General features: G+C 33.1%; 1 protein-coding gene across 1 annotated transcript; it reads left to right on the top strand.

Annotated features, from left to right (window-relative positions):
- The first annotated feature begins 1,422 nt into the window (after nucleotides 1-1,422).
- LOC139862328 (dnaJ protein P58IPK homolog) lies at nucleotides 1,423-6,045 on the top strand. Its single transcript, XM_071850920.1, has 9 exons — nucleotides 1,423-1,633; nucleotides 2,243-2,408; nucleotides 3,246-3,447; nucleotides 3,547-3,707; nucleotides 3,789-3,882; nucleotides 3,971-4,183; nucleotides 4,272-4,352; nucleotides 5,204-5,422; nucleotides 5,511-6,045. The coding sequence occupies exons 1-9, from the start codon at nucleotides 1,501-1,503 to the stop codon at nucleotides 5,700-5,702; spliced, it is 1,461 nt and encodes a 486-aa protein (XP_071707021.1). The 5' UTR covers nucleotides 1,423-1,500; the 3' UTR covers nucleotides 5,703-6,045.
- Nucleotides 6,046-22,054: the final 16,009 nt, after the last annotated feature.

Below are 22,054 nucleotides of genomic sequence, written 5' to 3'. Positions count from 1 at the left end.
AAATGTTCATATTTTCGTGTGATCTTGATGCCGGAAAAAAAAATTCCAAAAAAAACGAAAATTTTTATTTTTTTTGCTTCCCTCCGCTTCCTCCCGATTGGTTACATCCCCATTGATCCTGCCCCTATATATATATATATATATATATATATATATATATATATATATATATATATATATATATATCACATAACTATATCTACTATAATATTCTATATATCATTTCTTTTTTTTTAAAAAAAATCGAAGCATTAGTAATATAGTGTACTCTTGTGTATGATTGATATGAAAAAATGGAATGAAGATAACATATTTATAGGTTTAAAAAATAACTTACGTTACTTAGAAGATGAAAGGTTTATATATTTATTGATTATTAATTACTTAATGTATTTATGACATTTTTATTTAATATGGTTTTTATTTTACTTTTTTTACTTTTTTACAACAATAACTTTTAATTTTTTTTACCAGTCTATTAAATTGTATGGGTAAATTTTATTAGTTAACTGTATTTAAGACGCCATACTTATGATTCTAGGACTCAATTATTATTATATATATATATATATATATATATATATATATATATATATATATATATATATATATATATATATATATATATATATATATAGAGAGAGAGAGAGAGAGAGATAGATAGATGTACATCTTTTCATTGACAACATCGATTTTAATTTTAATTGTAGATTATCTAAGCTACTTTTTAATACTTACGATACTTATGTAGTTAAAAATGGACGTTTTATCTCACTAATAATAGATGGAATTTTATATATATATATATATATATATATATATATATATATATATATATATATATATATGTATGTGTGTGTGTGTGTGTGTATTAAGCATTAACTCAAATGCATACGCGTTATAACTTAGTTTTCTTTAACCAGTCAAAAAAAAGTCACTAGTGACGTTTGTACTAAAACCTCTATTAACGCTAGATCTTCTCATATATTTTTAATGCATTTTAACAATGATACAATATTATCATAATATCTGAAATGTTTTTTAATGAGTATATTAGCTCTTTCATAGAAGATAAATCTCGGGTCGAGTGAATTGCGCACTCTTTAGTCAAACTCATTTTTTAACAATTTAACATAGCTAATAATTAAATTCGAATGATGTGATTTATTGAACAAACTCGGTGAGCACATACATAAGCATTAGTGGTTTATATGAAATGCTTCTAATCTACAAGAACTTGGTTAAAACTTGAAACTGATCAAGATACTAATCCACGTGGATATTAGTATCACATAGTCAGCCAATAGTTTACCACATAACTTACACATGTACAATTCTAATTGGTTAATCTAACGTGGAATGACATTTTAATCCCTGTAAGCCTACACATCACCTCCTTCAAAAACACACAAAATCCTCAAAAACCATCACATATGCACACAGCTGCACTCAAATCTATACATAAATATACAGATATCGAAGAAGAAAGTTAGTAGTCTGATGATGAAGATAAGGAATATAATGTCAGTTATGGATTTGACAGCGTGGCGAGGCTTCATATACACTTTATTCATACTCCATTTTGTATTCGCTTGCCAAATCCTTCTTCTTCAACCACTTGTTTCTGCCCTAGGTATGTGTGTGTGATTTAGGGTTTTGAAATTAGATTTGATCAGATCACGAATGAAGTTGTTGTTGTTGTTGTTGTTGTTGTTGTTGTTGTTGTTGTTGTTGTTGTTGTTGTTGTTGTTGTTGTTGTTGTTGTTGTTGTTGTTGTTGTTGTTGTTGTTGTTGTTGTTGTTGTTGTTGTTGTTGTTGTTGTTGTTGTGTTCTTATTGAGATCTCAATTGCTGGAATTAGATTGTTAGTGTATTGATAATAGATGTATGATTAAATTGATTTGAATTCAATTCACCTGATTAAAGTTATTTTTAGTTTTGTTGATTGTGTTATTATTCAATTCACCTAATTCAAGGTATGATTTTTAGGCGTTTAGGTTTAGGTTTTAGTTTTTTTCTTCCCAGTCTTAGTTTAGTTGAGATTGAAAAGTTAATTTATCATTTTCTTACAAATCGTGTTCCTTTTCTTTTATTTTTTGTTGCTATGAATTTATAATTATGTTTAATAATGTGTATGGTCTAAGAAAAACACTTATTCTTTAAAATTTCTGCTTATGCCTTATAATGATGTATGTGCCACATGATGTATTGTTTTTACTTATATACAATCAATGGTCGTGTAGATGGAAAATCGGGCGATACCGCTGAACTATTTGAAAGAGTTTCAAATAGTATTAAGGTGAAACGTTATAGTGAAGCAATCAATGATCTTAATACTGCAATTGAGGCTGATCCTTCACTTTCAGAAGCGTATTGGCGTCGAGCTTCTGTTCTTCGTCAGTTGTGCAGGTTTTTTTAAATACCTTTTTAGTATATAATACGTAGATCGTTACTAGATATTGTTGGTTGCCAATTGTGCGTCTAGTTTCCTCTCATCCTATGAAATCGGAGACCTCCGGTTATGGTGTCTAAGTAAGGTTGTGTTTGATAAAACAGAATGATTTAGCGCTGAATGATTTATAATCTGAATGATTTATAATCTGAATGATTCAAAGGTTTCAAATGAAGTTGGTTCTGAATGAATGATGATAACATGTTTGATAATCAATTTGAACGAACGATATGAATGATGTAAAATTATCTTATTAACCTTATGCATGAATAGAAAAACAACAAATAGTTGTTTAATAAGTGTTCTTGATAATATTTAAAGAGGATATTACATAAAATTTAGGTGCTTAATGGTTAAGATAAGATTTAGGTGCTTAATGGTTAAGAGAGTATTTCAGCTCTGAATGGTTCAACACTGAATGCTAAACCATTAAGCACCATATGTCACTGTTAGAAACAAACGTGCTGAATGTTGAATGGTTCAGCGATGACTGTTGAACCATTCAATTAAGAGGTAATCAAACACACCAATCATTGTGCCGAATAGTTGAACACACTAAGAAGAGATTTTTCATAGATTCGTAATTTTGCATAATGCTAGAATCCCAAATTATGGAACTCAAAAGTTCATGCATGTAGCTGAGTTCTAATACAGTTTTCATCCTCATTCATTGTTAAATTTTGTCACCCTTTGTCAGTGGTCACTATATCTTAAGCACAACTAAAACTAAACATAATTTCACGTAGTTCCTGATTAGAAACTTATATGATTCAGGCGATTTTTGGCTAATGTAGATATGAAGAGTCTGCAAAGAGCTACAAAAAGTTTCTTGAAATGAAACCTGGAAATTCAGTCGTTGAAAAGGAGTTATCTCAGTTGCATCAAGCGCAAAGTGCTTTAGATACAGCCAACACCCTTTTTGATTCAGGTGATTATATAAAAGCTTTGGATTTCATCGACAAAGTGGTTCTTATTTTTTCTCCTGCTTGCTCACAGGTATCAACCAAATAATTCTACATCATACATTAACCATATCCACTTGTTCCATTTATTTATTTTTTATTATATTAACGTTAAAAAAATAAAAAATTGCAGGCTAAACTACTAAAGATTAGGTTATTGTTAGCTGCTAAGGATTATGCAGGGACGATTTCAGAGGCAGGATACATACTTAAAGAAGACGAGGATAATCTAGAAGCTTTGTTGCTCCGTGGTCGAGCCTATTATTATTTAGCTGATCACGATGTTGCTACCAGGTTTTTTTATTATAATTTATTATTTATTATTTATATTCTGAAAATAAAAATGATGTTGAAAATACTTGATCTGATTATCAGGCATTACCAGAAAGGGCTCCGTCTAGATCCAGAGCACAGTGAATTGAAGAAAGCATATTTTGGATTGAAGAATTTGTTGAAAAAGACAAGAAATGTAAGCCTAACTAGCGATTCGATTCAATTCAATTCTAATCAGTTGTCAAACTTTTTCCAGAAGTCAAACTTTGACTTTTTTGTTGCAGGCAGAAGAAAATGAAAAAAAGGGTAAGTTGCGTGTTGCGGTGGAGGATTACAAGGCTGCCCTTGCGTTAGACCCTGATCATGTTGCACATAATGTTCATCTTCATTTTGGGTTGTGTAAGCTTTTGGTTAAGCTCGGTAGAGGTAAAGATGCCCTAAACGCTTGCACTGAAGTTCTTACAATCGATGAAGAACATATCGAAGCTTTGGTTCAGGTAGTTTAATGTTACTTTCAATATACAAGATGTTAAAATTTGAATCTAAAAACTTATAATATGATTGATTCGGGTCACTTTTTATCAGAGGGGTGAAGCCAAATTATTGACAGAGGATTTTGAGGGAGCTGTTGCAGATATAAAGGCAGCTGCAGAAAAATCGCCTCAGGTAAATTTTTTTATTTCTCTTTAAATCCAGTTAATTTTAGGGATGGCACCTGTGGATGACGGGCGCGGATCCTTTATATTCTCAATCCGCCCGTCAGGAAAAAAAATTACCCGCCGGGGCCCGCGTACCCACCAAAAGGGACCCGTGACCCGCGGATACCCATGACCCGCGGGCAAACCCATGGATTATACAAATATACAATATACAATTTAACTATTTCAAACAAGCCAACACAACAAAAAACTAAAAAATATTTGTAAAATGACATGTAAATTAACTTTTTTACTTATTTTACATCATTAAAAAGTACTTTAATATCTTATCACAAGTAATAACAATTTTAAATTTAATAATTGCATGCGTATAAACCTATCACAAGATAGCCCAATGGTTGTTTGGGGCCCGAGTTCCTTGCAAGAGGTCTCAGGTTCGAATCCTGTCTAGGACGAATATTTAGTGGTGGTCAGGGATGGGTTGGAAATAACCAGAGAGTAATCATGCTAGGCTGCGTACATCAGAGTATGGGGTCGGATTACTCACCCTCCCAGGTTAACCCGAACCGGAAAAACCTTCTACCTTTTACCTTTTACAATAATGGCATGCGTATACCCTCGGGTATGTTAAATAAGTCTCATGGATCAGCGAATCGGGCTTTACCTGCGACCGATAGTGCATAGCTGTGACCTGTCCGATGTGACCTGTCGGTGCATCGGTGGGTACAGTTTTTTACCCGTACCCGTTCCCATCACGGGGCGAATACCCGCGGGTCACATATTTTTTCTCGCCCATTGCAATCCCTAGTTAAATATTTATCGTCTATCTTCTAACTGTCGCCATTACAACGTTTAAAGGACATGGGCATCCGGGAATCACTCATGAAGGCTGAGAAAGCTTTGAAATTAAGCCAACGTAAGGATTGGTACAAGATTTTGGGCGTTTCAAAGACTGCATCAATATCAGAAATAAAACGAGCTTATAAAAAGTTAGCTTTGCAATGGCATCCGGATAAGAATGTTGATAATAGAGAAGAAGCAGAGAATAAATTCAGAGAAATAGCTGCTGCATATGAGGTCTTACTATACCCTTCACCACGTTTATTTTCGTAAATTTGTTTAATTTTTTATATTATTTTATAGAAGCAAGTAATGTTTATCGCAGATTCTTGGTGATGATGACAAACGTGCGAAATTTGATAATGGTGAAGATATTGATGAGGGCATGAATATGGGTGGTGGAGGAGGCGGATTTAACCCTTTTGGTGCAGGCGGTTTTGGTGGTGGTGGTGGTGGTTATACATTTCACTTCGAAGGCGGTTTTCCTGGCGGCGGTTTCGGCGGTTTTCACATGTAACTTATGGCCGTCAATCCAAACTAACTTACTCTAAAGACAGTAGCAGAAGAATGTAGTAAGAAATTATCTTTTCAGTTACTTGAGTTCGAATCATGAGTTAAAATATGCATTCGATGACCGCAGAACATGTGAAGCTCCCAGTGCATTTTTGTTATGACAGTTGTATAAAGATTGTGCGGCTTGAATCAGAGTTATCAATTTGATTGTGGTAAATTAGATTATATTGAAGGTGTATGTGCTATATAATTATAATCCATTATTATGACATAACATGATTACATTCTTCGAGATGTTACCATTAGAAAAGACCAATTTACCCTCCCGTTACAAAATCTATTTATGAATGTACACATTTGACAAATGTTTTTGTACGAGAATTTACAAGTTTTCTTTAGCATTGCAATAGGATTCTGCATATACAATACAATCTTTAAATAAATAATAGAAAACAATGAGGAGTAATAGAGTTTAGAAGAAAGAAAAAACAACGTATGTATCAAAATCAAGTCTAGTTTATGGTGATCTATGTTGCACTCAACAAATGATTGTCTTAGTTCCAGTTCCACAAACTAGAGCAATGAGTTATTGATGACATGATAGTAATGGCAAGTGGGTATCAATAATAGTTCACCCATTATTGTTACTCATTCGTGTTGCAACTCGTTTTATTTTTATTTTTTAATTTATTCAGAAATATTAGTGTTAATGTAAAAACTACACAATTGACTATGATCTTCATGTTTGTCAACAGAAATCACTCTAATAAATTTAATTTGAATTTCTTGTAGTCCATGTTTGACGAATATAGTTAGTCATAATTGTAATTGTAGTACTCCGTAATAGTAACTTCTTAAACTAACTGTTTCACAAAAAGTAGTGATATATTTAATACTAGATTTAAGAGCCCGTGCGTTGCACGGAAATTTGTAATCAAACTAAATCGAAACATAAGATCAAAACAATTAGTATCTAACATTAGTGTGATAATATTAGTGTAATGGGGGTAAGTAATTACACTTAAGTTAGGTAGAAGTGGCCAGAGCAATGTCCTCATGCTCCTTTTCACGTTTTGCCTCTAAAGATAGTGATGCATAATAGTAAGCCTAGCAGTCTCAAATGTAAGAAGTAATTTCAAGCATATTAACTAATGGTTGGTTTGTTGGACTGTTAGTATCATTTGCTAGTTATGTTAATCATGCAGTTACAGCTGAATATGCAACATCATATTTAAATATACACTAAAATCTGATTCACTACAAAAGATCTTGCATAATGGCGAACAAAGTGCAACCTACTGACCAGTGGCAGATCTTGAACTTTACTACTGAGAGGGCGAAAATGTTCCAACTTAACCTGAATAACATATATATATATATATATATATATATATATATATATATATATATATATATATATATATATATATATATATATATATATATATATATATATATATATATATATATATATAATACATATGTACGACTTTATGCTAACAACTTAACTAACATTAATATTTAATAACCTATAATTTTATAAAGTATAAATCTAGATATATTAGAATTAACATTTAAGATTTATGAATCGAGTTTAAATTTAAAAAATGAATAATTTACTGAGTTTATTAACAAACAATAAAAGAGGTTTCTTGAAGAAAAAAAAAAAAAAAAAAAAAAAAAAAAAAAAAAACTTACCATGGAAAGGAATTCTTGATGGGAAGAAGATGAAGAGGCTTGTAATTTATGAAATTGTAAGATGAACGTTAAGTTAGGTTTTTTTATTTTGAGCTATTAGATTTTTTTACCTGACGTTTTGAAATGGCTGGGGTTACGCTACTAACTCAATTTGACAGGAAGGTTTAAAGGATTGAGCTGGACTAATTATAAATTTTTTGATGCGATATCGCTAACTTTTTGGAAGGGCTAATTTATAAAAGTTCTATTTTTAAACCTATATGATATCAAACTTATACTAATAATGCCAAAGGCTGGAAGGGCTAACACCCTGCCACGCCTGGCTTGATGGTCCGCCTATGCTAGTGACCATATATCATTTCGTTCATCAATGTAAGTATGGCTGGGGCAATCCCACAATTCAGAAGCTCGAAAGGATGTTGAAACGTACGTCGATGCCCATTCCTGAACAATACTCAAACATACAGATGATTACATGTAATGCAGTATGAAGTGAGCAACCAAAAACTATTAACTATATAGTTAAAATGACAACCTGCAGTTGCATTGCCTCTAACCGAGAGCGAATTTGCCTCCGAGTAGGTCGAGCACTTCCAAAATCCATTAATATCGCCATAGGTGGTTGACCTTTACGATGCGTAAGAAGGACATTTCCTAGTTTGACATCATTTTTCCTGGTTTGACATCATTATGAGCATATGGAGGCTCGAAGGGGATGCAAATGCTCAAGTCATGCGCAAAGCTGCAATCCAGATTCTTCTAAAGAGGACACTTTGTGCAAGAATATCAACACGTATATAACGGAAAAAAGTGTCTTAATTCAAAATCATGGGACTATATCATTTAGTAAATAGACATGTCACATACACACATACGTGTGTATGTTTTTGTATGTGTGTTTATGGTCATGTGCACTTCTATTTAATCCTTTTTATGTAGTGTTGTAAATTACTTGGAATTTTTTTGAATGTTTTGTCCACATGCTTTATATCACATGCTTTATATCAGATACTTGTAAAAAGATAAAAAACGGCATAACTTTTTGTTAGTCGCTAATTGTAAAGGGCGTGAAAGTTTAGAGCATCAAGTCACGATACGAGTCAATATAGGCAAACATAACAGGCTAATTTAAAGTCATTTATACTTAAGAAAGGTCAAACTACAAAATCAAGTATATCAATATGGGTATTAGTAGACGTTAAATAAATACACCTTTAATTACATTCAGGTGGTAAACAAATAAACTAACCTCATACATATGAATCGCATTCGGTTGTCTAATTAGGTTCATTGTCGATATGTTACGTTTAATCTGCACTTTCACATAAACAAAAGTTACATAAACATCTTCGAAAACAATAATATGATCACCTTTCCAATTCAATGAACGGTCAAATTCAACATTTATCTTATTGAAAAAAAAATTACTCATCTCTCTGCTACTCAGATCATTCAAGAACAACTTAAATTAAGACTATAAAATGTCAACGCTACAATTACATATACAAAAGAAAATATATTTATATACTTACCTGAGTGATCATCTTATGTTTAAGAACTTTTTCTTTATCAAGAATCTTGATAGCAACATTGTCAATTTGTCACCAGTTTCAACATTTTTAGCAAATTTGACCTTTGCAAAACTACTTCACCAAGTGTTCCAACTTCATACCAACCAACTCTTGTTCTTGAAATGCCATCTTTTTAACCCTAACCCTAATTTTAATTTAGCTCTAATTTTATTTTTATATAGAATATCAAAACACCCCTTTGTTGTAATCTTCTATCTACAAAAATATACAAGTATATTCTTATCAATATTTAAAGATCTTTAAGAAAAATGTAATATTTTTATTAGTGTTTCATCTTCTTTATTGCGACATCAACAATTTCAAGTGCGGATATTAAATACATGTACCATCCATGTTTCAAACAAAAGTTAAACAAATAAAATTACTAATTAAAATCAAAATATCTTCTTTTTCAGGGTTGCAAAAAGAAGGATTACAATTCTAAATGAAAATCGGTCAGATACAAGAAATAGATAAGTTGAAATGGGTCAATTTTTATAAATTAGCTTATACAATTTTAAATGAAGCCATAATCGTATTTTTGTACCAAGTTATAATATATATCAGACTCTATGTGGCAATTACAACCTATTTTTTTTTTTTTTTTTTTTTTTTGATTAGCCTGGGTTTCCTCCTCGCTATGCGAGTCGACTATATCCCAGGGCGACTACCCGCTTTGCGGGCAGCCCGGAGTCATCGCGGGTGAACCTCCGTGGCCAGATACAAAAAATAGATGAGTTGAAATGGGTCAAATATTAAGCGCATTTTGAGCTTGCCATACACTATATATAACCCATTCAGACGCGTTATCCAAGAGGTATACTATACCCATCTTGTCACCCTAAAATCCAAATAAGGCACTAAATGAGTTTAGAGGACAGGTTTTTTCTATATTTTTTTTGCACTTATCAAGTTGTAAAACTTATAAAAACATCATATTAGAAAAGTGACACTTAAGAATTGATTTCGAACCTATGATGGGAGCCTAATGCATTTCAATATGTACTAACAAATTCAAATCTATGATGAGAGCCTTATCAGTATGTCGGAACCCGCCAAACTACCCTGTAATGAAACTTTCAAGACACGGACAAATTAATAATAATTACTTGAGAAATGACTCACCTTGTTGCGCTAGAGCGATCTAGAGAGTTTGAAGATATATTGATTAGTTTGAAGATATTAAAGAAGGCTGAAAAAACCAAAGCGGACATACAGGTTTAGTATTTGGCATAAAAATACAGTTGTAAATCACCAAAAACAGCCGTATTCATTAGATACCAGTTATATATATATATATATATATATATATATATATATATATATATATATATATATATATATATATATTCATTAAAGCACTTAGGCAAACAATGATCAAATTAATAAACCGTAATCAGAGTAAGATTATCAACACCATTTCAAATCATCAATAAGATTCCGCTTTCAAGCCATAATCACATCATAAAAATCATAAAATAGATATTAAGTTATATGTATATAAAACACTGACGATGAAAACTGAATACCGATGGAAGCCAATGGAGTTAAAACCAATCATCAAATTAAGAAACTTAATGAAAATGATGTCCAAAAAGCCAAATAGGATGACAGTCTTCATGTCAATTAAACATATTTAGCTGATTTAAGCTTCAACATACGATGACTCTCAACATGTACATTATATTCCATCTTTTTTCTATATGATTGAGAAGACTGTGTTAATTGTTGCGAAGGGTGATAAATTCATACATAACCATTACATTCTTACTAATGTCAGATAAAGAAGCTCAAATGAGAGATATCAACAAAACCAACAAAAAAATCTCATAGTGGACATTCAAATCATTCATAAAACCAATCAACATACACATAAGTGCCGCTTGTCTTTTCAAATCATGACCTTTTATGGAATAAATTTAAATTCGAAATTGAAAGTATTATGAAAACAAAAATAAGATCAGTTAACTAACCGGTAGTTGAGGCTGAAATCACGATTGTAATAAGACGGGAGCATTTGTCCTGAAATCAGTAGCATTGCCAATATGCGCCAACAACGCTTGTTTCTTCCTCGAATTATCTATTAGCTTTACAATTGAGTCACCCAAAAGTTTCCTACCTATATGTTGATTTCTAATTTTGTCCTATCCATACAAAAACAAAAGAAAAAATGAAGTCCAATGGGAATTGCTGTAGTATACAAATATGATAAAATATCATGGTTTAAACAAACAGTAGCAAAGATTTATATACGTCAATGTTGCTTTTGGGACGTCAACCTACAAAGATTGAATAACAGTTCCAAAAGTAGTAACTAACTGGCTGAATAATTAACATCTAGCTGAGAAATTGCAAAATAAAATTTTACCTACCATCATCTTCTTCTTTTAAGTTCTATCATTTATGTAAAATATCCATATGCATTTCATTTGTACTCCCTAAATCACATAAAATCACAAATATAAAATTAACCTTAGATCAAAGAATTTCCATTCAACAACCAACTACATTGAAAAACACCAAATAACCCCTACAACACCGTGATTGAAGATCAACAATTCGTATTAATAGAACTAAAATCTGGATTAAAATTAGATTAAAGGCATTGTCCAGTCACATTGAATGATTTTATATAACGAATTAACGATTAAACTACAATAAAAAATCATTGCGAAATCAAAGTTGATTAAAAATCCAACTAAGATGATTAGTGTTTTGTTTATCGCCTTTGTAGATGAAAAATTTGGAATATATTTCAAAACCAAGCTTATGAACTAAAGATGAATCAGTACTCGATACAAGGGGTAATAGATGGATAGAGTAAAGGTTACAAATTAAAAATGAAGACAACCACCGACTATGTATTTAACTATTTATGGTCACGAAAAGACGACCTCTGGCCAAAGGAGTTTATGACTCGATCAACACATATAGTAAGAAAAAAGTGATATTAATTAGAAAAAGAGGTAACATCATATGTGTAATTTTATTTTAGAAATTCAAATATAGTTAGCATACCTCGTATTTCAGATGTTCAATCGGAACAATTACAATTTTGGAAGTACAATTAGATATCCATCACGCAGAGTTGTATAGTTTGATTTCATTCCACCGTCCTCGTTGATGAGGTTTAGTATCGTTAGAGAGATGGATTGAATATGATTTTGAGAGGAAATCAAACCCTAAAGGTTGAAGTTTAATTTTCACACCTAATTTTTAGGAACTTAATAGAGTAGATTAGCAGTTACTCCTAAATGGTAGGAACCGTTGGTATGCCACGTGTAATTTTATAGATATTAAGCTGAGTTAATTATTGTTAATAACATAATTACACGTAAGTAATTGAGATTAGCAGACTCTTAATCTGATGACATGTACAGAGGCGGAACTTCAAGTGAGGCGTGGAAGGGTGCCAGCCCTCCCAGTATTTTGCGTTATTAGTAGAAATTTAATATTATACAGGTTTAAAAAATAAAACTTTTATTTTTTTTTGAAAAGCAAAAAAGATTTATTTTATTATTTAAAATATAACAATACAAGTCCCTATATGCTACTATACAATGCTATAAACAAACGGAACCGACAGGAAAGATATAAGGAATTAATTAAACTATAAAATCGGAAGAGACGTATACTAGATAACACTGTGAGGGACGAACTTGAGTAAGAAAACACAAGCAGGGAAGGAGGGGGCAACAGTACCGATCAAGCGGCGACAAAGTTGACACACAACCAACCCATTTAATCTAACCCACATAGGCTAAATAGCATAACGAACAATGTCCGATTTAAATAAGCCTTATTAGCCGATTCCCATGCGGTTTGGAGACGCGTAGAATGACGGATTGAGAAGCCATTGGTGCCACTCGATAGGTGTTTTCTTTTGTGATCGGTTTGAGATCCAGCTAAAGCTTTGAGATTGAATCTCGGAGATTATCGCTGCGGGGTTCCATATTTTTCCGGAAAAAATCTTTAAGTTTCTATGCTTCCAAATAATGTAACACGCAATCCATTTAGTGGCTTGCCATATGGAAGATCCGATGGGGTTATGTGTGAAACCTTGATTGGAGATGATGGCTTCATTGATGTTAGAGATTCTTATGTTGTTTTGATTCCACCAATCAAGTAATTGTGTCCAAATTGAAGTTATTTTTTGACAATTTACCAACGCATGTTCAATGGTTTCAATATGATGCTCGCATAAGGGACATAAGATGGTATGAAGGTCAATTCCTTTTTTATCTAGTTCGCTTCTGACCGGAATTTTTTGTTGAATGACCCTCCATGAGAAAATGTAGATCTTTTGTGGGACGTATTTGTTTTTAGGTAATGATAAGTTTCTAGAGTTTGTGCCGTATTTAAGCTTGTTGATCAGATTTGACATTGTTGATGTAGTATAGATGCCGGATGCGTCAAGGGAAAATTTCCATGAATCAGGACGATCTGAAATATTAACGGAGATTAATAAGTTGTTGAGCTCCGTGAGTTCATCTATTGCGTGACCACTTGGGGGGCGGGACCAGTCCCAATTACCAATCGATGTGGAGTTAACGTTCAGAATTCTTTCAGCAACGGTTACGTCTTTACGGGATTCCAACATGAATAATCTATGGAACGTAGATTTTAAGCACTCAGAACCGACCCATATATCATGCCAGAAACTTATTGATGTTCCATTTCCTATGCGCTTTGTAATCGATGATGTGAAGGATGTGCCAATATTGTCAGCAACCTTTCCGGCTTTAATAATCTCTTTCCATATGGTGCGACCTGAAATGTTCCTGCATAAAAAGTTAGTATCCAACCCCCCCCCCCCCCCCCCCCGGCCCATAAATGCTTTTGATAATTTTTACCCATAACGCGTTGTCTTCGTTTTTAAAACGCCACCACCACTTGCATAATAATGATATGTTTTTGGCAAAGAGGGACCCCACATTTAAACCCCCACAATCGTATGGTAAAATAATTTGATCCCATTTAATCCAATTAATTTTATTATCGTTTGAAGAACCTCCCCAGAAGAATTTTCGTCTTTTAGATTCAAGTACCCTAAGGATAGCGGAAGGTGCATGAAATAGAGAGAAGTAGTATAATGGGATGCTACTAAGAATAGATTTGATGATCGTAAGTTGACCTCCGAAGGAGATAGATTTGGCAGCCCAATCCGAAAGCCTTTTGTCGAATTTTTCAACGATTGGTTGCCAAGAGGAAGCGTGAGAAGTGGGAACACCGATAGGAAGACCAAGATAGGTGAAAGGGGTAGATCCCGCAGAACAATTCATGTAGTAGGCCATTTGCTCGGTTTCGGTCATAGAAGTACCAATACCGTAAAGCTTGCTTTTGCGGAAGTTAACTTTTAGACCCGAGATATTTTCAAAACATTTTAGGAGTTTATAGATATATTTGGCATTTCTTTTATTCCATTCACCGAAAAAGATTGTGTCATCAGCATATTGTAGATGTGTAATAATAAGGTTGTCATGTCCGATCTTTAACCCATGCAAATGACCATTGGTTAATGCTCTTTTGACCAGAATGTTAAGACCTTCGGCAACAATGATGAACAGGAACGGCGAAATGGGATCGCCTTGTCGAATTCCTCTTTCGGGGAAGAATTCTTTGGTGGGAGAGCCGTTGATTAGAACAGAAATAGACGATGAGCAAAGGCATGCTCGAATGAATCCAATCCATTTTGAACCAAAACCCATGAATTGCATGGTTTTAAATAGAAAGTCCCACTCGATGCAGTCGAATGCCTTTTCAAAGTCAACTTTAAAGATTAAACCTTTTTGCTTTTTACGTTTTAATTCATCAATTATTTCATTTGCAATTAGGACGCTATCGAGGATATTTCGACCTTTAAGGAAAGCGGTTTGTTCAGTTCCGATGACTTTATGAATAACCTTGGCAAGGCGATTGGAGAGTATTTTAGTGAGGATTTTATAGTAGCTACCTATTAGGCAGATTGGGCGATATTCATTTAATCCAATTGGATTAGGCTTTTTAGGGATTAAAGTGAAGAAGGAAGCATTACAGCCTTTGGAAATTTCAGAGTTGTCCCAGAACCAATCTAGAGATTTAATGAGGTCGGTTTTTATCAATTCCCAGTGTTTTTTAAAGAATTTCATATTGAAACCGTCCGGCCCAGGAGCTTTAGAGCTATCGAAATTACATATGGCTTCCCATATTTCGTTTTCGCTAAATTTAGCTTCTAAGAGTTGATTGTCCAAGGAGGTAATGTATTCGAGGTGAGAGACATTGTCGAAAGGGCATTCATCACGTAAGTGTTTGGATTGGAAGATATTGTTAAAATAAGAGTATGCTTCTTGTTTTATTAGATTAGGATCTTCAGACCATGTACCATTAATGGATAGACCGTGGATATTGTTTTTACTTGTTCTTCTTTTAATATAGTTATGAAAATATTTTGAATTTTCATCACCCTCAAGCGCCCATTTAATCCTAGATTTTTGTTTAAGCATATTAATTTTCTTTTTTTCTTTGTCGATGTGTTGCATTTTTTCACCGATCCATTTTTGTTTTTCTGTTTCGGAAAGTGGTCTGATTTCGGCGGTTTGTTCCCAATTATTACATTCAGTTATGTGGTCACGTATTTGAGAGTCTATGTTATCAAGTTGGTTACTATGTTTTTTAAGTTCCAATTTAACATTTTTTAATTTATTACGAAAAGTGCAGTCTGGCCTATTCCCACTAGTGGGGGTCAACCAAGCCCTTTTTATGACGGTGTCGGCATCTTTAAGATCAAGCCATGTGTCAAAGACACGTATAGGCTTAGGGCCAGAGTCAAGGAGGTTATTCCTTAGAATGATGGGGCAGTGATCAGAGAGGTCCCGATCGAGAGTTTTGGAGGATATGTTTGGCCAGAAAGTGAAGATTCCATCGGAGATGAGAAATCGATCTAGTTTACTAAATTTCATTGTTTTTTCACATATCCTTGTAAACCTTTTTCCGCCTAAAGGAAGATCTATTAACCCGGAGTTATTTATAAAATTATTAAAATTATCTGCCCAATGTTGATTATATTCAGTATTCATACGTTCTGTCTTGTTTCTTACTTCGTTGAAATCGCCAAAAACAATGTGTGGAATATTAAGAGAGTTAATGAGGGATGAAAGTTCGTTCCATAGTCTAATTTTTTTCGAGTGAGAATGAGGACCATATACATTGATGAAGGCAATTTCAGAATCGAAACCCGCCCACGTACCACATATCGCTAAAAAGAATTCGCCTTCAATAGCATAATTGAATGAGAAAATATTAGTATCCCAAATAGTTAAGATACCTCCGGAAGCACCAACCGAGTCCTTTTGGGCGAATTTAAAGTCAGAATTTCCCCAGAAAGATTCAATGGTGTTATCACGTGTTTGACCGCATTTGGTTTCTTGAAGACCTAGAATCGTTGGTTTTTCTATATTGCAAATTCGCTTAATCCAACTTAGTTTACCCGTTTGCCCAATACCCCGAATATTTAAAGAAATAGTACACATGAGAAAAACTTACAGATATCGATGTGACGGAAGTGGATTCACTGTTTGTTGCGACGAATCCCGATGCTTTTCCCGAATTCAAACGTGTCCATACTTTTGCTAGAGAAGGATCCTGACTTATTATTCTTGTTGTTATGCAACGTGTCGGTGTGAGATCCCTTCGAATAATAAGATGTGCTACCACCACCATTAGACGATGACTTACAACGTTTAGCCAGTTGTGAGATTCTAAGCTTTTGACCACTTCTAGCTAGATGTTTGATGTAAAGCATGTTGGATCTAGGTCTTTTTAGCTCGGAAACTTTTGGTTTAGGAATAGGTTTGGCAACGGTGCTTGAGATTTTTCTTTTTTTAGTGATTTTGTTACCCGTAACAAGTAAAGGTTCAAGGTTGAAGGGATCGAAATTAGTTTGTTGTATTTTGTTCGGGGCGGGCATAAAGTTTAATGGAGAGTTAGGTTTGGGATTTAATGGTGTATTATAAGGGGTGTCGGTTGTGTTGTCGAGAGGGATTGATTCCGGGACAGAATCTGTCTGGTCAGACGACGGTGTAGGCGTGCCTGTAACAATATTGTCTCTGAGTTGGTCAGTTGGGTTGGTGTCTACGGTATTGGGCTGGGGAGGTAAATGGGCTGGGGTTAAATGAGTCTTTGTTGGTTCACCGATAGGAACTGTTGGGCTGGAATTAACAGTGTTGGGCTGAGGGTATAGCTGGGCTTTTTGTACATCGGATTCCTCAATTATATGGTCTGGTGTAATAGTTTCAATATTGGGTAAATTGTTTACCTCAGGCGTACCTGAGCTGCTTTTATTATTGAGAGGATGTGAGGTGTAGGAATTATGGTTATTAAAATCGGGGATGGGCGGGGGTTCAGTAGGTACATTGTCGTTAGGAAGGGGAGGTTGTTTTGTTGAACTAGTGCTTAATGGATCGGTATCGGAATTGGTATTGTTGGTTGTATCTAAACGGTTGGTAGGATCCGACATATTAGGAGATTGATAAGGTTGGTTATCGACCTTGTCGTTAAAGTGGCGAGTGTTCATGCGTTTAGAGGAGTTGGAGGAGGTTTGGTTAATGGGTGAGGTGACATTTTGTGAAGGTGTGGGATAGTGGTCGTTATGGTTGGTCTTTTCGGCATTGCCTTCGACACGGTTTTCACAATCCAAGTGAGACTCTTCATCATATATGTAATCGTCCGAGAGACTTTCATCATCCCAAGTTGAAGAATTATCGATATCGCCGTAAGTGTTGAACATAGAAAAATTTTGAACTTCAATGATAAAGGCCTTAGATTGATTAATGTCACCGGGATTGATAATAACTTGGCCATTTATCGGTGAGAAGTTATTTGTTTTGACAATAACCGAACCGTGGGATAAATCTTGGTTGTTTTCGTTGGTTATGGAACAATTGAACGTTTCAATTACTTCACCCCAATTTTTTGCTATGTCAATGAAGGTGGATTCTAACCAACAAGTAATAGGAACCCCGAAAATGTTAACATAAGCGAGTCTACCAGAGGTTTTATAGATTTCGGGGTCCCATGGATTAATATCTTCAAGCCATTTCCATAGTGGGTGGTCCGAATTGTTAATCAAGTCAAGGGCCGGTTCGGATTCCTCAAATATAAGCATTAGGTCATGTCCGCCCAAATATTTGGTAGTAAACCCACCAAGGTTTTCACTTTCACAGATTTCATTAAAATACTCAAGAAATTCAAGGTCTTTAACCTTGGCAATAACCGCTTGACCAAGTATTTGAATAAGTTCATCGTTAGAGTTTACCTTAACCGAAGGGATGTTACACATTGAAGCCTTTTTGTTAAGAATCACATCTTTGAATTGCCTTTCGTCCACTGGAGATGAAGATGCAGCCTTAACATTATTCCTGGATCCCGAATTTGTGTTGTTAGGGTGTGATGCTTGTTTTTTCTCATCAGGATCGCGAGCCTTGTAGACTTTGAGTAGATTGTCACCCGCAACAATGAGACTGAGTCTCCTAGCAAGAGAGTCTTTGTGGTATTCTGGGACGTCCAAAAACCTAACAAAACCAAACTTTCTACCATTTTTTAGAGTCTTCCTGGGGATATAAACCTCATGAATATTGCCGTATTTTTTGAAGATATCCCAGAAGTCAATAGAACACCAATTTTCGGGAAAGTTGTGGAAAAGATAAGACGTTATTCTAGACTTATCAATCTTCATCGGCAATTGGTTTGAATCTGAATTAGTCGAGCCAGATGATGGTTTTCCAAAGCGATTGATAAGATTAATGGCAGATTCCCGAATTTTAAAGTTATTGTAAATTTGATTGTAAGAAGAGTTTAGCCTCGCTGAGTGATGATTGGGACCAGAACGAGAACGAGCATGTAAGGTTGATCTTTGTAGGTTATTAAGATTAGGGTTAGGGTTTTTAGGATGCGGCTGATTCTTATTACGATTGACTTCAACCCAAACGCCCTCATTGATTGGTCGATATCTGATGTGCTGGTTTTTAGTGGTGAAAGTAGGATTCGATTTGGCCTGATTGTTCATAGTATTTGGGGTAAAAGGAGAGGTCGGTACTTGTGACATTATAGATGAAGATATAACAGATAATAAGCACAAATAGAAAAGAAAAATAAAATAGAAAATAGAATCAGATCAGAAACAGGGAGTTTAGATTAGGGTTTCACCAAAGATGATGAAGATGAACAGTCTTGAAGAGGAGCGTCCATTCTTCAAATCAGCATTGACCTTTTCCATTCATTTTCCATATCCCAATTTTATCATGTTTGATTGTTGAAGATTTATCTTAGATTTGGATAACTAGCCTTTCCAAAATATTTTTGGAATATTTTCGCCCTCTCAATAGTAAAGTTCAAGATTCGCCACTGGACATGTCAGACTTATTTTCACGATTTATAAAATGTAATTGATTATTTTTTATATATCCAACAACATTGTTGGCTTTTCAGTGTTACCTTCATATAAGTTCTAACACCAAAAATTGTGTAACAAATTTTTAATGATAATTTAGTAATTTTTAGCGAATTTATTTACATATTAACTAATAGACAAAATTTATCTTTTCTATTATAAATAGTGTTAAAGTATTTTTTTTTTGGTTCCCACCGATTGAATAGTACTATTTGCGCTACAGTATTTTTTTTTTGTCCCAACAATAAAAGAATCAAATTTGGTAAAAGAACCAACTCTTCAATGTTAGAAAAAGATGTCGAAAATTTTTTTATTTTGCAAAAAAAATTAACTAACTTTTTTTTCCTCCTTCAACGATAAAGGAAGCAACTTTCATAAAGGGAACAACCTTTCAATGCTACCAAAAGATGTCGATTTTTTTTTTTTAATAAAATAGATCAACTAACTTTTTTTTTAAAAAAAAAGAAAAAAAACCGAACGCTAAAAAGAAGCAACCTTCAAAGAAGTAACAACCCTTCAATGTTAGATGTCGAAAAAATTTCTTTTTTACAAAATAGATTAAGACTTTTTTTTAACTCGCATTCAAAACGGAGCCTCCGACGCGAAGTGAGGACTCCACAACTAATTATATACCTATATCTAAATGGTAAAGTAGAAATGAATAGTCCTATTCATTTCTCCTTTTTCTGAAAACTTAACCCCTTAACTTTTATTAAAATACAAATCGAACCCTCCACTTTATACATATATTTTTCCACAAATTTCACAAGCTTAACCCCCTAACTTTTATTAAAATACAATATATACCTATATCTAAAAGGTAAAGTGAAAATAAATAGTCCTATTCATAGAAATGAATAGTCCTATTCATTTTTCCATTTTTCGCAAACTTAACCCCCTAACTTTCATTAAAATACAAATTGAACCCCCCACTTTATACGTATATTTTTCCACAAATTCCACAAGCTTAACCCCCTAACTTTTATTAAAACACTTTACTAACTTTTTTTTTTACTAATATTCAATTTTTACAAACTTAACCCCCTAACTTTTATTAAAATACAAATCGAACCCCCACTTTACGTTTTTTCAAATTTCACAAACTTAACCCACTAACTTTTATTAAAATACAAATCGAGCCCCCACTTTACTAACTTTTTTTTTTTAAATAAAACCCAAACGCTAAAAGAAGCAACTTTCACAAAAGGAACAACTCTTCAATGTTATGTCGAAAAAAAAATTCTTTTTTACAAAATAGATCAAGATTTTTTTTTAAACTCGCATTCAAAACGAAGCTCCCGACGCGAAGCGAGAGCTCCACAACTAGTTAAAACTATCATTGAAAATACCAACTCTTTAACAAACTAAAGTAGTTTTAAATATATCTAAATTAATAAAATAGATTAATGTACATAAAAGAAAAAAGTAAGTGGGTGATGAAACTAATGATGATAAGAAATGAATGATCAAGTTAGTTACACGTCACTTGTTACTATGCCTTGGTGTCTACTTACCTTAAGCTAGTGACATGTGTTATAATGAATAACATTTCTACAGTAATATTTTGACTATAAATAGAGTATGGATATGGATGTAAGCTTGTAAACTTATAACACTGCACTTATAAAAAAATGTTTACTTCTTCAAATCTACTTTTTTTCCTTATAATACTTACAAGTCTTGAAAAGATTAAGCTACTAAGAATTGTTATATACAACTAACATTACGGCACGTTGTTGGAACGAGAGCTTCGTTAATTAAGGTTAGCTCAAGCAGTTACAACTTACAAGTTACTAATGGTAAGCAAAGTTCTAATAATATCTTCAAATATTCTACATTAGTAACGTAACTATCATTAAACAACTTGAAAAAACTACTATCATATTCATACTACTTAAAAGAAATGTTGGACTTGAACTACTAACAGTTGAAACTACTAACTATATAATTTTAATTATTTTTGTTTACTAATATTTACTTATATCAACAAACATTTATATATTTCCTATCCAACTTTTATTATGCAGAATAACATTTATTTATTTAAAGTAATATTTATATTTATATTATTTAACTTTATTATATGTTCATTAACATCTTTTTATGCAACTAACCATTATTTATGTTATGCAACTAACCATAATTTATTTATATGTATATTAAGATTTATTTTTATATTTACTTATCACTATGCATAATAATTCTTATTCTTATTTTAATCTTCGTATTTATATCGAACATAATCAAACAATTATTTTTCTTTTATTAAATCATTTTAAATACGAGATATAAGAGTCGTTAACGTTAACTAACGACTTTACAAGGATTATATTTTTAAATGTAAATTAAACAAGTCTCGGTTCTCTTCTTCACAAATCAAACTTTTTCTTTCTGGAGATGTTTGATTTAAATTCAAAACCGTTATAACGTTCTTAGTTGATGTAAACGACTATTTTGTATATGTTGTATTTAAAATGATTCAATAATACAATGATTAGTTTAATTTTGTGAAGATGAGGACATGAAGATGTTTGATTTAGATTTAAAGCATGGCGTTATAATGTCTAGATCGTTTGTACGGACTTTTTCTAACGTTAACGTCAATTATGTATATGTTGTATTTAAAATGATTTTGATAAAAGAAAAATTCGTTTAATTTTG

The sequence above is a fragment of the Rutidosis leptorrhynchoides genome, chromosome 8 (assembly GCF_046630445.1).
Source record: "Rutidosis leptorrhynchoides isolate AG116_Rl617_1_P2 chromosome 8, CSIRO_AGI_Rlap_v1, whole genome shotgun sequence".
Lineage (NCBI taxonomy): Eukaryota > Viridiplantae > Streptophyta > Magnoliopsida > Asterales > Asteraceae > Rutidosis > Rutidosis leptorrhynchoides.
This window is presented reverse-complemented; position numbering and strand designations above follow the sequence as displayed.

Excerpts from the sequence above, each read along its gene's own strand:
- LOC139862328 (XM_071850920.1), top strand. The coding sequence starts at position 1,501 with ATGATGAAGATAAGGAATATAATGTCAGTTATGGATTTGACAGCGTGG. Across the intron at positions 3,708-3,788 it reads GATCACGATGTTGCTACCAG|GCATTACCAGAAAGGGCTCC; the intron begins GTTTTTTTATTA and ends TCTGATTATCAG. Across the intron at positions 5,423-5,510 it reads AAATAGCTGCTGCATATGAG|ATTCTTGGTGATGATGACAA; the intron begins GTCTTACTATAC and ends TGTTTATCGCAG.